A 16,992-nucleotide genomic window follows, 5' to 3' on the forward strand; every position below is an offset into this window, starting at 1 on the left:
ACCTGATGGATCTTTGAAGAAGAAATCTGTAGGTCAGCACATCACTATAATTCATCATCAAAAAGTGGATATAGCCTTTTGGCGACTATATTAGACATCCTTACACATTTAATATAGGAGCTGTTTTATAATTCCTGAGGTAATTTTAGTATGATCTTTTCTTTTCGGATAGTGGCAGAACACAGATAGGACGGCATCAGCAACTTTTTTGAAAGATAAAAAAACATATTTGCATGGCTCCACTCTGCTTTTTGTGTGAGGGTGAGGGCAAGCACTGTGACTGTGAGAACAGGCACTTGTCAATGCAGAAATAATGCAATAGCAACTAATGATGGAAAAAATAACCATGATGAACATTTTACAACTCATATAATCCGTGTGTTGGATAACGTCTATTTGCAGCCAGCCTCTGACTGGAATTCGCATAATGTACCATGTGGTGACGTTTTGCATAAGCATGACAACACTCGAAAATGTATAATGGTTGACACATTTTTACAGGTATGTCATTTTAACAGGTATATCAATGGATGCGCTAAATCCCAGAACAGCGCACAAACATTGTGATCAAGAAGGGGACAGTTTGCTCACATGTGACTTTTTTTTGACATAGTTTTGGTTCATTTTAAAATGTTGCTTTGTGAAAGCGAACCGAACCAAGCAGAAAATACAACAATGTAACAATTTTAGCCCCTGTTTCAGAAAAAAATCAAATGAGCTAAAGGTCTGAAAATGTCTTAAAACAAACAAAATCTTTTTTTTTTTTTTTTTTTTTATAAAGTTAAAGTTTTGTGTAAAAATGTTGGTAATTATGATGCTAAATAAAAGTGATAATTTTTTTAAGGCCAATTTATTTATGCCATTTATATTAAATTGTGTGATATATCAGCATTATATCGGCCCATCAGCCATCCTGCTCTCTGAATATTGGCATTGGCCAATAAAAAAACCCATATCAGTCTACCTCTACTTTATATGTCTATTTGGGATAGGAGAAACTATTTTAACTTAAAATAAAATTACACACAGCAATTTTAAGATTCTCTCTGCTTCCCTTGCTGCTGTGTAACCACTAAAAGGGCGAGCGAAAGAGCAGGACTGCTCTGTCCACTACTGCTTCCCAAAACCCCACTGACTGTGCAGATGGCCCCACTGACACATTCCATTAAGATTAAGCCCCTGTGATTGGCTCCATGCTTCCTATGAGTCAGCAGGAGTTCCGCACACTTCAAATGTTTTATACCTAAATGCTTAACTATATGTAGACACAGCAGTTAGGAGAAGCAATTTTCTCATCTTGCTATTTTAATTCACTAAATTTAGGTCACACTAAACCTATAAGCCAAGAGCAAAATGGGATGTATAATGCGTGACCAAATTTTATCAGATTTGCTAATTGTATATATCTGTTTTTATATGATTATGGCCATTTGGTTAGTACCCCCCCCCCCCCCCCATTCCTCCCATCACATCTGGTAAATTACATAATCTTGTTCAGTCGTCTGGCTTTGCCTCCCTTTGAGGGCTTCATGACACAGCAAGTCTCGGTTGCCATGGCAGCATTGCAATAGCAATCCCTCTGCAAACTACAGCCCAGTTTTAAATGAACCTTTAAAGCTGAGTAGTGGATGTCCATGTGAATTTTTAACAGTGAAAAGCAGGACATTTGTTCTGAAATAGAGGACCGAAGGCAGACCAGACCGTTTTTCACTGTAGCTTAGACTTACAAGGTCATAGTCAACAATTTTGAAGCATTTAGCAAAATTTAGAAAAGACCAGATGGCACAGAGTGCCCAACATCCTCTCTATGAAAACAGCTTGAGAGAGCAAGCAAGAGATATGTGAATGAGTAAAAATGTGATTGCCATGCCGTTGAAATGAGAGTATGGCCAGAATCACATGAATGAACTGCCAAACTCTTGACATCAGCAAGAATGAGCTAGATCCTCATACGATACATGTGTGACTAATACAGATGTCTTAAAGACTGTGCATATATTCTAAGACTCAAGGTGGGAGACGAGCTCTAATTGGTACAGTGGGACTGAATGACAGGCCTGTATTGTGACCGCGAGTCGATCGCAACAGTGGCCCAGTAGGAGACTGGGCACAGTCAGACACTGGAAGAACAGGGCTAATTAGAGAGCTCTAGACTTAAAGTGGTCATATCGTATATATGTTCCTTGCAACTTATCGGACATTTTACATTTACTCATTTTACATGCAGAGAAGTTAGTTGGGGTAGGTAAAAAAATAGACTTTCCAATGCATTACGATCTTCATTTGAACGTTCCCGATTTTGATTCTTAAATCCCAAGAACGATGCAAGTAAATCACTCGCATAAGCGACCACATTTTGTGCTATGTGAATAAAAATGTCAATGATTATCTACTGGCTGGTAAATTTTCAGATTTGAGTAGTATATTGATCCTTTCACTGTGTGTTGAGAGAAAAAGTTTGGTGTGGCTCGTTATGTGTAATGTGTGTCCAAAGACAAGTTTTACACTAGTGCCCGACTGATTTATCATATTAGCCTTTCACAGATATATCGTATCTGTGTATATGTTTTCCGATATGCGCAGATATAAAAACTTTTTTTTCCAGAACATATAATGCAGAAAACAATGCTTGGTTTGATTTAGAGTTGGTGTCAGCGTAGTTTGTCCAGCAGAGCACGCTCCGACTCCATTGTTTACAGAGCTGAGCTGACGGTGGTTCTGCTCACAGTGCGGTGTTAAGCGGTGCGGAGATAACCGGTGTCTTTGCGGTAAGTTGTTAACTAGTTTGTGAAATACACACTGGAAAGTTATTAAACAATGACCCCATAATTTTCTGTTTTCAATTTAACTAATATAACGTTAACGCTGTCCCTGACAACCATGTCACTGTTTATCACATCTGTTTGCTATGTTAGCCAGTTATAGTTTGTCAGTGCAGTCAGTAACATAGCAGATTGAAAGGTAAATGAGCTTTGAAGGCGTGGCCTTTGAAGTCCAAGTCCTTCGAAGGATGCAGCCTTTGAATTGGGACACAGCCATTGTGTGTATGTGTGAAACACCACGTGATTAAAAAGGCGTAAAACTCGTTAGCGCCATCCATTGGCTGATTTCTTTCAAATTTCTCACAGACCTCTAGGGCCAGGAGTCGAACAGGCCCACCAAGTTTTGTGCCAATCGGCCTCCGATAACCTTGTCTAATAGGTGCTCAAACTTCATTGGCCGATGGCGGCCATGTTTTTTGAGATATGCCAGTGTCCTCATAGACAGTCATGGCACCTTGGACAAAGACATTTTCAACTCAATCAGACTAACGGTTGCGTAGTTGGAGCGGTTTTCATGTTTTTTTCCAAAGTTGTTTAGAATGAGAAGAGCTATCAGGTGATATATATTACTTGTGTTTTTTCACAACACTGCATTATATACAACCATTAGCACCTACAAAAATCGTGATAGCACCACTTAATGGCCGATATTTTTAAAACTTTGCACAACCCTCTCAGACCAAGAGTCAAATAGGTCCACCAAGTTTCATTCCGATCAGTCATTGTGAACCTTGTGTAATAGCTGCTGAAACTTGATTGGCCTATGGCGGCCATGTTTTTCAACATACGTGAATGTCCATATAGACAATGATGGCAGCTGAGACAAAGACAATGTATGCAAATGTTGAAGTCAATAGGATTAACGGTTTCATAGTTACAGCCAATTTCATGTTTTTGGTATTATAGTGCCACCATGTGGCAAAACCACGCCAACTGGACGACCAAAGATTGACTTCTTACATAAGCATGCCAAATTTGGTGAAGATATCTAATTTCCTTCAAGAGTTATAGTCATTTATGTAAAATCGGCCACTCCTACTTCCGATGTTTTCGCATACCGTAGCTAGCTCGAGTCGAAAGTTCAAACTTTTTTTGATAACTTTTGATATCGAGACTCAATAGAATCGTTTGGCACTTGTTTGGTCCCGATCGGACGAAAAACCTAGGACTAGTTCGCAAAAGTAGGTTTTATGGAAAATCCAAGATGGCAGAAAATGTTTATAGGCGGAAATTAAATCGCAGATATACAGTTTGTTTGGTTTGAGCCAAGGATTCCACTTGAGTCTACGGTCTAGGAGTTATGAGCTGTTTCACGTTTTTGATCGCTGTAGCGCCCCCTATTGACCGATTTGGCTGAGTCCATGTTTCTGAGTAGCGAGCAGTACTACTATCATCTGACCAAGTTTCAAGTCTCTAAGCCTTACGGTTTGCTCTGCCCGATCAGTTTTATGGCGGAATAATAATAATAATAGTAATAATAATAATAAAAATCTTAACAATTACAATAGGATTTCAGCGCTAAGCGCTTGAACCCCTAAATATGAAAAGTGTACATTTGTGATGCTTTCAAAAAAAATTGTGACCAGCCCGACACATTAGCATTAGCTCAACCAATAGTGTGAGTTTTTGGGGTGGGTCTATCTGTTTGTCTGTTTAGTGGAAGACAGGGCAGTCTTTTGGAAGCCTGTTTGAAAACAAATAACTTTTGCAATACAGCCTGGTGATGCTAATGGCACAGAAATTATACACTTCACCTTTTTGTGTCTTTAAAAAAAAAAGTTTTGAGACACGTAAACAAGCATTCTTTGCATTAAGCTTTAGTTGGATGTAAAGGACTATCTGACTGTTTCAGGTTCAACTATGTCACCTGACACTACTGCCTCTGTGTGCTGTTTGTTTGCCATTGGGTTTCCTCATTAGGCTGGCAGCACACAGGGAACGGAAATCAGTTAATTAATGCACTCGCAATGATTTATTCATAATTTCAATCCATCATGAGGAATTGCCTCACTAGGCAGGAAAGAGCTCAGCACGATTTGTGGTGAAAGCAGAACAAAGTGGAAAAACACCAATCATTTAGCTATTGTTGTTTGTGCTTTTGTGTCTATGCGTTTTTAACATTTATTTATGCTTTAGAGTTTTAGCACAAATTTTTAATGCAAAATAATCTGCATATTCTCACTTTCCTAACTTAAATAAGCATCAGAGACATCCAGACCATTTTAAAGACTCCATGAAATGCTTCGATGCAGTTTTCATTCATGTGTTAATGTATTTTCCTACTGTAAGAAGAATTTGGATTGGGATACACATTATCAAAAGGCTTGTCCCATTTTTTTAATAGCCAATAGCATTTAGCTTCCTTTACGGCCTTGAACCATGATTTGCTTTTAGGGATGGGCATTTTCAAGTAATTTTGTTGTCGAGTACTCTAACCCACAAAAAACGAGTACCAGATTACTCGTAAATTAAAATGCACATTAAAAATAACATGCATGACGTACAGTGCATCCGGAAAGTATTCACAGCGCTTCACATTTTCCACGTTTTATGTTACAGCCTTATTCCAAAATGGATTAAATTCATTATTTTCATAAATTCTACAAACAATACCCCATAATGTCAACGCGAAAGAAGTTTGTTTGAAATCTTTGCAAATTTATTAAAAATAAAAAACGAAAAACAATCACATGTACATAAGTATTCACAGCCTTTGCTCAATACTTTGTTGAAGCACCATTGGCACCAATTACAGCCTCAAGTCTTTTTGAGTATGATGCTAAAAGCTTGGCACACCTATTTTTGGGCAGTTTCTCCCATTCTTCTTTGCAGGACCTCTCAAGCTCCATCAGGTTGGATGAGGAGCGTCGGTGCACAGCCATTTTCAGATCTCTCCAGAGATGTTCAATCAGGTTCAAGTCTGGGCTCTGGCTGGGCCACTCAAGGACATTCACAGAGTTGTCCCGTAGCCACTCCTTTGTTACCTTGGCTGTGTGCTTAGGGTCGTTGTCCTGTTGGAAGATGAACCTTCACCCCAGTCTGAGGTCCAGAGTGCTCTGGAGCAGGTTTTCATCAAGGATGTCTCTGTACATTGCTGTATTCATCTTTCCAGTTCCTGCCGCAGAAAAACATCCCCACAGCATGATGCTGACACCACCATGCTTCACTGTAGGGATGGTATTGGCTAGGTGATGAGCAGTGCCTGGTTTCCTCCAGACATGATGCTTGCCATTCAGGCCAAAGAGTTCAGTCTTTGTTTCTCATGGTCTGAGAGTCCTTCAGGTGCCTTTTGGCAAACACCAGGTGGGCTGTCATGTGCCTTTTACTGAGGAGTGGCTTCCGTCTGGCCACTCTACCATACAGGCCTGATTGGTGGAGTGCTGCAGAGATGGTTGTTCTTCTGGAAGGTTCTCCTCTCTCCACAGAGAAACGCTGGAGCTCTGTCAGAGTGATCATCGGGTTCTTGGTCACCTCCCTGACTAAGGCCCTTCTCCCCCTATCGCTCAGTTTGGCCGGGCGGCCAGCTCTAGGTAGAGTCCTGGTGGTTCCAAACTTCTTCCATTTATGGATGATGGAGGCCACTGTGCTCATTGGGACCTTTAATGCTGCAGAAATTTTTCTGTATCCTTCCCCAGATCTGTGCCTCGATACAATCCTGTCTCGGAGGTCTACAGACAATTCCTTGGACTTCATGGCTTGGTTTGTGCTCTGACATGCACTGTTAACTGTGGGACCTTATATAGACAGGTGTGTGCCTTTCCAAATCATGTCCAATCAACTGAATTTACCACAGGTGGACTCCAATCAAGTTGTAGAAACATCTCAAGGATGATCAGTGGAAACAGGATGCACTGGAGCTCAATTTTGAGTGTCATGACAAAGGCTGTGAATACTTATTGTGTACAATGACTACATTGAATACAATGTGATTTTTTTTTTTTTTTCCTTCTTTTTTTTTTTTTTTTTTTTTTTTTAATAAATTTGCAAAGATTTCAAACAAACTTCTTTCATGTTGTCATTATGGGGTATTGTTTGTAGAATTTTGAGGAAAATAATGAATTTAATCAATTTTGAAATAAGGCTGTAACATAGCAAAATGTGGAAAAAGTGAAGCGCTGTGAATACTTTCCAGATGCACTGTACATGAAATTTAAATATTTTGTTTTATTCACAATCGTTACCAAGAACTGTTTCAAAATAAGATAACTTCAACAAACTATGATTTTCTTTTTGGGGTAAAAAATGAAATGAACAATATGCATTATTAAAAATGGAAAACAAAAAACATTAACATAACAGCAAAAACATTTGCACTCACCCGAAGCTTACATAGAAAACGATACTGATATCATTAGGGTAATGCACATATAAAAACTCTGAGTCACATAAAGGCATTCACATTTTTAGCATTTCACATTATTACTTAGAAAAACAAGTGGCCTTGTAATATAACTTTGCTTTGCTTTAGAAGCAGAGACGCCATGATATCTTCTCTCATCCAACACCTCAATGACACACAACCACATCACCCCCCAGTGGACTCGGTTGTAACTGCATGATTTAGTGAGACATTCGAGTAGTGTTTTTAATACTCAAGTAGCTGATGCAGAATGAGTATTTGATTACTTGTGCACTTGCTATTGCTACGAGGCAGGTGGTACTAATTGGAGGGACATTCTCATTCTAGAGAGCTGCATTTGATTGGACAAACATTTGTATATACCTCTTAGTGCAAGATGAGTTAACAATAATATTGGTACTTTTTTATTTTGGAAGAGAAACAATGTCCTTTTTTAATTGTGTATATATGCTAAAAGTGCAAAACAGTAGCATATAGAGGACCTCAAAAATAACAGACATGTACAAAAAGCCACAAAACTCCAATTTTGATTCTATGTGGTCCTAAAATGCTCATGAAATTATAACTTCTCTTATTATGGATGTCTCTGCTGGAAGGTGCGTACCTCTGAACATCTTTTAGCCACACTGGATACCCCTAGCATGAAATGAGCTATAGATAAAAGGGAGGTGTGGCTCTTGCATTTTTGTGTAGGAATCTTGTTCTCTGGGACATGTTACTTGAAGGCAGTGCCAAGCGTTTTGACACGCCCGTACTTATTGCCTGAGCTCCTCAGGTCATTCAGTGTGGTACAACCAGCATGAATGGAATTTTTTAGCACCATTAAGGGTTAGAGTTCGCACATGCTAGACATTACAGCCTCCTCGTTATCTTGTTATTAGAATAAAAGCCTGGAATACAACATAACGCTCTCTACCTTTAGTTTAGGTTCATTTAGAATTCTCTGACTGTGGACTGCTGTTATGTATCTCATTGCAGTTGAAATATACGGTGGATTCCTTTTCTCTCTCCACAGCATTCTGTGGTTTGGCATTCTTCAAGCACATTCCATGAGTGAGGGCTGGCCCGGGAGAGCCTGATCCTTCCAGTGAGGAAAAAAAACAAACACTTGGAGGAAAGTTGGAGGGTTGTAGGCAGAGAAACATGTGCAAGTACAAGAAAGTGGATGAACATGTAGAAACCGATGTATGCCAAAAAAAGAGGTCGCTTAGAGAGGGAGTTTGTTTGAGTGATTGAAAGCTGAAATGTGTAATTTTTTTATGTTAAAGTATTTTCTCCTATCCCACGTTATTTTGCAGAGACAACTACAAGTGTGTGCCACTATCAGAATATTACTCTCTTTCTCTATACAGTACCAGCCCGACACAGCAACCAGTAGTGTGAGTATGGGGTGCAACTACATTTGCCTGACCAGTGGCTGATCGGGGTAGTGGTCAGGAAACCTGTTTAAATTAAAAACAATTATTATTATTGCAATACTGTTTTGTGATGCTTGTGGCACAGAAATTACACTTTTTCAGCTCTTCAAAGTTTTTGATCAGTTTAAGTGGTTGTCTCTACCACACACTTGAAGAATCAATCCCTACGAGCTGTCTTAGCCAACACACAGCAAGCTTGTTCCAGTATTGTCATATCGTCTCTTGTTTTTCCATAGTGGTCTGTACTTTTTAAGTAGTTCTGAGTGTTTTGCCTGAGGTCTACACTCCAGCCTTGCTGATCAATAGCTTTGTCCATGTTATCACTGTGAGGCTCCACTCTTGGGTGATGGACCTGTAACATCAGTTGTCTGTCTTGCTGTCATGTCTGTGTGTATTCCATGTGTCAGTCTTGTGTAAGACCCACAAGCCTGGAATGACAAAATGCTTGCATCAGCAGATAAAGTTTATACAGACACAAAGTAAATAGCATACTATATTGCATTGTACTGTGACATTTTTAATGGATTATTAAAGGGATATTTCACCCAAAGATGAAAATTCTCATTTACTCACCCTCAAGCCATCCCAGATGTGTATGACTTTCTTTCTTCTGCTCTACACAAATGAAGATTTTTAGAAAAATATTTCAGCTCTGTAGGTCCATTCAATGCAAGTGAATGGTTGCCAGAACTTTGAAACTCCAAAATGCACATAAAGGCAGCATAAAAGAAATCCATAGGACTCCAGTGGTTAAATCCATGTCTTCAGAAGCAGTATCATAGGTGTTGGTGAGAAATAGATCTATATGCATGTCCTTTTTTTACCATAAATTATCATTCTTCTCTCTGCCCAGTAGGTGGCGATGTGCACAAAGAATGTCACCAAAAACAAAAGAAGAACCATTAGACGAGAAAAGAACGATTAGGAGGGCTGGTGAAAGTGGACATTTATAGTGCAAAATGACATTTATAGCACCAAACACTTTAAAAACAACAAGGGTTAAAGAAAAGGAGGTACAAGTCGAAAATTATTTTTTTGTGGTAATCAACTTTTTGCCTCAAATGCTGTTGATTGAGCTTTACTTGTATTAAACCTGGAATATTCTTTTAAAAATAAAGTAGGGAGTTGATTTTATCTTAAATCTTGATTTGATATAAAAATTGTAACCTATAATATTATTGCTTAATAAGTTTCTACACAGCCTTAGTTACATAAACAAAAGTTCTGAAGTGGAGAAATGTATTACATTTAATGAAAGATTAAAAAAAAGAAAAATTGTGTTCATAAGAATAACAGGAATGGATGAATCATGCACAAAAAGACCAGGGTAATTTTGACAGGAATTTAAGTAGTCACACACACACACACGTTGGTGCGGCTATCCTTATGAGGACTCGCCATAGACATAATGATTTTTATACTGTACAAACTATAGATTCTATCCCCTACCCCTAAACCTAACCCTTACAAAAAACTTTCTGCATTTTTACATTTTCCAAAAAACATAATTTAGTATTTTTTTTTTTAAGCTACTTGAATTATGGGGACACTAGAAATGTCCTCATAAACCACATTTTTAGTATAATACCCTTGTAATTACCAGTTTGTAACCTAAAACAATGTCCTCATAACCACACACACACACACACACACACACACACACACAGCAGTGATAGCAGCTGGAAGAAAATAATGTAGAATCCTGTCTCTGTGGTGCCATTAGAAACTGTTGGGAATATAAAGTCAATATTTACAGTGCAAAACAGTCATCAGTGTGTCACTGTATATGTGTGTATAATTCAAAGGTTTTATTGATAACACTGCCTGCCTCACTTTTTTTTATTGGAGATCATTAGACTATAATTTTATTAATGGGACTTCAGTGGGACCGCACAGCAGGATCCAATTGTGTGTGTGTGTGTGTGTGTGTGTGTGTGTGTGTGTGTGTGTTTTTGTGTAAGAGAGAATGAGTTTGAGACAAATTTTCCCACTGTACCAACAAGGTAGACTTTTCCCAGAGTTCATTAGAATAGTCTTAGTTAGAATGATTAGCATGTTTTGTATTAACATGCCGTTTTATCTGCAATTTTAAGTGAGTGGTGGGTACATATCTCTATATAGAAACTCCCATAGAAACTTATGCAAAGGTTAATTTCTAAGTAAACGCCTTGATATGGCAGTATGAATTAAACACCACTTTATGAAACATTAACCAGCAAGTTATTAAATGTCTTCCTCAGGTTGTCTACTTGTTTGCTAAATGGAAAAAGAGTATGATAGAGCCTTCTTAAACTTTAGTTACCCGCAGTCTTAAATGAAAGGCATGCGTCAGCAAGCCAAAAAGCCCTGTAACAAACTGTCCTGTCCTTGTATATGTAAATTGGTTTTTCATGCTAAAAAAGAAGTGACAGGATACCGTCTGTGTCACATTTGTCTGTCTGTCTGCCATCTAAGTGCATTAATCTCCATGGCTGCTCATTGCCACCTGTTGTACCTGTGGAATTAGACATGACTCTTCTTATTTACCTTTTATTTATCTCTCCCTTACTTTGTCTCAGTGATTAAATAGTTTCTAGAAGCACATACTTGTTGTAGTGCACACTAGAGGTCTGCACGTCACATTTTTCCATCCCGCATACGCCCGCTCCTGCAAGTTTCTATCCTGCACCCGAGCGCTCCCGCTGAAATTTACTCCATGTTTACCTGCACTCTGCCCGCAGTGATTTTCTTCCTGACCGCTCCTGTTACCGCAACCCACATTTGTTTTCCACATAGAGCAAAAGCTACACAAATAGATAACAAGTGTACACAAATAACTTTGTATTTTTCTGTTATTGCTATTATCTGACTTGCCTGAGGTTGGTTTCTTAACATATAAAATGACCTTTTTCCAGTCCTAGTTTCACATTCTTTGACACAATGGGTTCCCGATATGCTCTGCCATTCTTGTAAAGCACCGTTGACTATAGCCTGCTCCAAATATTGGATAATTTGATGCATGTGTTGTGTGCGCATTTTTACATTGGATTTTCTGTTTATTGTTATCAAAAATATTTTTTTGTAAAATAATAAATATATATATATATATATATATATATATATATATATATATATATATATATATATATATATATATATATATATATTTTGCATTCACAAATTAAAGGAATAGTTCACTCAAAAATGTAAATTCTCTAATCATTTACTCACCCTTATGCCATCCCAGATGTGTATGACTTTCTTTCATCTGCTGAACTCAAAATAATATTTTTAGAAGAATGTCTCAGCTCTTTTGGTCCATACAGTGCAAGTGAATGTGTTTTTGAAAAGTTTTGAAGCTCCAAAAATCATATAAATCAGCATAAAAGTAATCCATAAGACTCCAGTGGTTAAATCTACATCTTCAGAAGTGATATGAAAGGTGTGGGTGAGAAACAGATCACTTTCACATTCTTCTTCTTGTGTTTTTGATGTCCTCTGTCCTTTCTGCACACCTTGTATGACAAAGTCAGTTCAAATATAATCCTTACAGGAACTTCATTTTAGTGTAGCTCATCTGTGCTACATATTTGACTCTCTGTCCTGATAGACAGCATGAATCTCTCTCATAAGGTACACATGTGGTTGAGGATCATGGCCTGTATTTACCCGAGGCCTCTAGAGAGCAACTCCAGGTGAAAGTAATAGCCATCTGTCTTGAGAGCACTAAACAGTACAGAAACACACCTCAAACCCCCAGAGATTCAGTGTCCTGATCATAAACTCACAGTTGCTATAGTGTTTCAAGAACACTAATGTTTTTAGAAGTTATGGAAGATTTCATGGAATTATTAATATGATCATTTATTTCATAAGCTGCAAACATTTTTTACAGCATTTTGTTATTAACAATAATTTGCAATTACTTATCAATTTAGATGATTTGAGTAAGTGTTAGGGGCAGTTCACACCAAATGCGCTGAATAAGCTAGATGCAGCGCCATGAACAGAGCAGAACAAAAGTGCGTTTTTAACGGTTTAAGTTCTTTATAACTTGATACAGTGAAAAGCACAGTGCTCCTGCATGAGATGCTAAAAAAAAAACAACAACAGCGAGATGCTGCACAACCGTCAAAGACATTTATCTAGTGCATTTTTACATGGAAAAACAATTGAAAACCATCATGGACTGCTGTGTTCACTATGAATGGCCCTGGTCTGCATGAGTGGTCTGCAAACTATAGAGTCTCCATTTGCAAAACATATCTCTATTTGTTTGTCTGCAGCATCTCCAGATGACCATCCAGGCCCTGCAGGACGAGCTTCGTATCCAGCGTGATCTGAACCAGCTGTTTCAGCAGGACTCCAGCGTTCGTCCTGGCGAGCCTGTGGGTGCTGAGCTGACCGAGGAGAACTTCCAGAGGCTGCACGGCGAGCATGAGCGACAAGCTAAGGAGCTCTTCCTCCTGAGGAAGACTCTGGAAGAGATGGAGCTCCGTATTGACACGCAGAAACAGACGCTCAACGCCCGAGACGAATCCATCAAGAAGCTCCTGGAGATGTTGCAGAGCAAAGGGTTGTCGGGCAAAGCCAGCGAGGAGGACCATGAACGCACAAGAAGATTGGCGGATGCCGAGATGCACATCCATCATCTGGAAAGCCTTATGGAGCAGAGGGAGAAGGAAATGGCTTTGCTCAGGGAGGTGAGTGCTGTCGCAGAACATTAAAAAAAAACATCATAAACCTGAGTTGTAATCAGACATATCAGTGCTTGTACAGAAAGATCTTACATAGTTCTAAGTAAGTAGGTTGTCACTTATCCAATCCATTTAAAGTACAATCATTATAGACATCAGTTCTGCTGACATGTCTATGGAGTGGCGATGTCATACAATATTTAATCCCCCCATGAAATCATGTCCATAAGATCTTTTTTACATGCCACTTAAAGTGTACATGTCATTTGAAAAATAATTTGAGCTAAGCTTAATTTCTGAGCTTTGATTTTTTTTTTTTTTTTTTTTTTCAGTTATAGTAACTTTTTATTTCTAATCACTTATGAGAGAACAAATAGTGCATCTCTTACAATATTGTTCTATTTATATACCCTATAACCTTAATTTTGATCTACTGTTTGAGTGTGCCACCTATTTTAGTAGCATGTAAACAACTAATGTGGATTGCATGACAGTCAATAAAATATTTATGACTGACATTTAATGCACAAACAAAACTGCTGCTCAGGGGAAGATGTCAACAATACTTGGTCATTTATCCAGAGTGGATGTAAGAAAATGATTCACAATAAAACAATTAGGCTGTTGATGAATCTAGATTCTCTGGATTAGTCATTTTAAACTGAGGCAGACAAGCAAGCTTTCAGAGAGAGAAAGAGGGAAACCTGTTACAAATTGAAGGCATTGAACATTTGTTGCTATAGAAACGGGAAAGACTGAAAAGAACATTGATGAAAGGAGACAGATGTTGCTGAGTGCAAAAACTGTTAATTTGGCAGAAGAATCATTTATCACATTGAGTTCTGTAATATTCCTTGAGGAGGGAAGCTGCCTGAAGGTTATTCACAGTGCAAATGGAATTCCTCATTCAAGATGTATTACATAACATCCAGTGATCTGAGTTTTATTTGACAGTACAACAAGGCGCCTATTCCACCAGTATGTGATGGGGAAAGCCCTTATGGTCCTTAACTTCCTCTCTTCTCCCAATCTCTGTGTCTCTTCATCTTTGTCAGAATGAGATGCAATGCTGTCTAGGAGGAGTTACGGTAGTTTTGCAAGGATTCACCAATGTCTCTCACCTCTCTCAGGTGTCTCTCTGGCATTCGCTCTGTGTATTTCCATCAGACATTTTCTGAGACAGCTGACAACCAATGGATAACTTTGGTGACAGGGACACCTAGTGGCCAGTTCATGAAACCACACAAACAGTGGGTCAATCTTTGGCTGGAAAGTATGGGCAGTTAGGCCTTGCTTATAGATACTGATACTGTCTGTAACAACACCATTCTGTGGGCAAAATGCATTTTGTTCTATTGACGGCCTTTCAGATGTATCTTTCAACAGGTAAAGTTCCTGAAGCACTTCTCTTTCCATATGGTCACTGTGACCCACACAAAATCTAAATGTATGACAGTATATATACAGGAACATATACATATACTTAAAGGAACACCAACGCTGTGGTAATAAAAATCATAATTATTCTGCCAAAAAACTTGGTTAATTTTACCATAATAAAACCATGGGTAATTTGGGGTACATATATAATAAAACTGTAACCATGGTTCTTTCCACAAAAAAATGGTTGCTTCAGGTTTACTATAGTGAAACCATGGTTTAGGTTAAGGGCACTTTTTTGGTGGTACCCATGGTTTTAAGAAACATACAAATTAATCACCACAAAATGAATCATGCTGTTACTATAGTATAACTGTAGAAACCATGTTTTTATTTTTTGGCAGAATAATAAAAAATGTTATTACCGTAGTTTTGTTTTGCCGATATTATTGCTATGAATTACTATAAATGTCATTAAAATATGGTTACTGTTATAAAATAATGGTTAGTTTTTGTAAGGGATGGATAAAGATATTGCAAGGGAACCCAAAATAGTTGCAAAGGAATGCAAAGCTTGTAACGAGGGATCACAAAATGTGTTGCGAGGGAACTCGAAGCTTATTGTGAGGGAATGCAAACTATTATTCTGTCCCTAATTGTAAAACAAAAGTGTTACAACCTGTGTTAAAAACTGAAATGAAATAACACATAAAAGTACTATAAAATAAATAAATATAAGAAAAAGCAATTTAAAAAATACGGTGAAGACAGACTCTCTCCATGTCTCTCATTCTTTCTCTGTGCATTTATCTCTGAATATTTTGTCTATTAACAAAGGTCTTTGATTTCCCTGAGGGTGCAGACTGGCAGATTTTCCTTGTGTTTGGTGGACGATGCATTAGCTCTCTTTGTTGGCTGCGTTATATTTTTCATAAAGGACTCAGCCATGCAAAAACACTCTACACTCAAAGAGCATCAAGCTGGGGGACTAAAAGTATCTCTCTTGACTCAGAGTTCAGTCAGAGTGATATCAGTAGGCTGTTTGGAAATAGAATTCATGTTTTGGCTCATCAGAGCAGTAAAAAAGTCGTTTAATTGTGATCGATAGAAGTTTGGCTAGACATAATGTGGGGTGGTATGGATCCACGACAGTATATGGTTGGCAGTAGAGGGGGCCGTTATATTCCTGTGGTTTCGCCTTACGATCCTCATCTCATGTTCTCTTCTCAGGACTTACACAGGCGATATGAGGGGGCACCAGAATCTGCCAAAACCAAGGCCTTGCAGACTGTCATTGAGATGAAGGTAAGTGTGTGTGTTTTGTTTTTGTTCATGTTGTGTGTGCCAAGTGAACCAACAAAGAATATTGATACTATCAATATTATATCAAAAGTTTGCATACCCTGGCAGAAATTGTGAAATTTTGGCATTGATTTTGAAAATATGACTGATCATGCAAAGATGGTCTTTTATTTAAGGATAGTGATCATATGAAGCCATTTATTATCACACTCCTTTTTAAATCATAATGATAACAGAAATCACCCAAATGGCCCTGATCAAAAGTTTACATACCCTTGAATGTTTGGCCTTGTTACAGACACACAAGGTGACACACACAGGTTTAAATGGCAATTAAAGGTTAATTTCCCACACCTGTGGCTTTTTAAATTGCAATTAGTGTCTGTGTATAAATAGTCATTGAGTTTGTTAGCTCTGATGCACTGAGCAGGCTAGATAGTGAGCCGTGGGGAGCAGAAAAGAACTGTCAAAAGACCTGCGTAACAAGGTAATGGAACTTTATAAAGATGGAAAAGGATATAAAAAGATATCCAAAGCCTTAAAAATGCCAGTCAGTACTGTTCAATCACTTATTAAGAAGTGGAAAATTCGGGGATCTCTTGATACCAAGATAAGGTCAGATAGACCAAGAAAGATTTCAGCCACAACTGCCAGAAGAATTGTTCGGGATACAAAGAAAAATCCACAGGTAACCTCAGGAGAAATACAGGCTGCTCTGGAAAAAGATGGTGTGGTTGTTTCAAGGAGCACAATACGACGATACTTGAACAAAAATGAGCTGCATTGTCGAGTTGCCAGAAAGAAGCCTTTACTGCACCAATGCCACAAAAAAGCCCAGTTACAATATGCCCGACAACACCTTGACACGCCTCACAGCTTCTGGCACACTGTAATTTGGAGTGACGAGACCAAAATAGAGCTTTATGGACACAACCATAAGCGCTATATTTGGAGAGGGTCCAAACAATTCTATAGTGAAAAGAATACCATCTCCACTGTGAAGCATGGTGGTGGCTCACTGATGTTTTGGGGGT

The 16,992-nt window shown here is 38.4% G+C and overlaps 1 protein-coding gene across 2 annotated transcripts in view; it reads left to right on the top strand.

Moving 5' to 3' along the window:
* LOC127436651 (ELKS/Rab6-interacting/CAST family member 1-like) overlaps positions 1 to 16,992 on the top strand; it is a 300,135-nt gene that overhangs the window by 37,605 nt on the left and 245,538 nt on the right. For both annotated transcript variants that reach the window (XM_051690929.1, XM_051690930.1), the window contains exons 3-4: positions 12,866 to 13,282; positions 15,887 to 15,961. In XM_051690929.1, coding sequence (XP_051546889.1) covers positions 12,866 to 13,282; positions 15,887 to 15,961 — 492 coding nt within the window. The remainder of the gene's footprint in view (positions 1 to 12,865; positions 13,283 to 15,886; positions 15,962 to 16,992) is intronic.

Source organism: Myxocyprinus asiaticus, chromosome 47 (assembly GCF_019703515.2).
Source record: "Myxocyprinus asiaticus isolate MX2 ecotype Aquarium Trade chromosome 47, UBuf_Myxa_2, whole genome shotgun sequence".
Taxonomy (NCBI): domain Eukaryota; kingdom Metazoa; phylum Chordata; class Actinopteri; order Cypriniformes; family Catostomidae; genus Myxocyprinus; species Myxocyprinus asiaticus.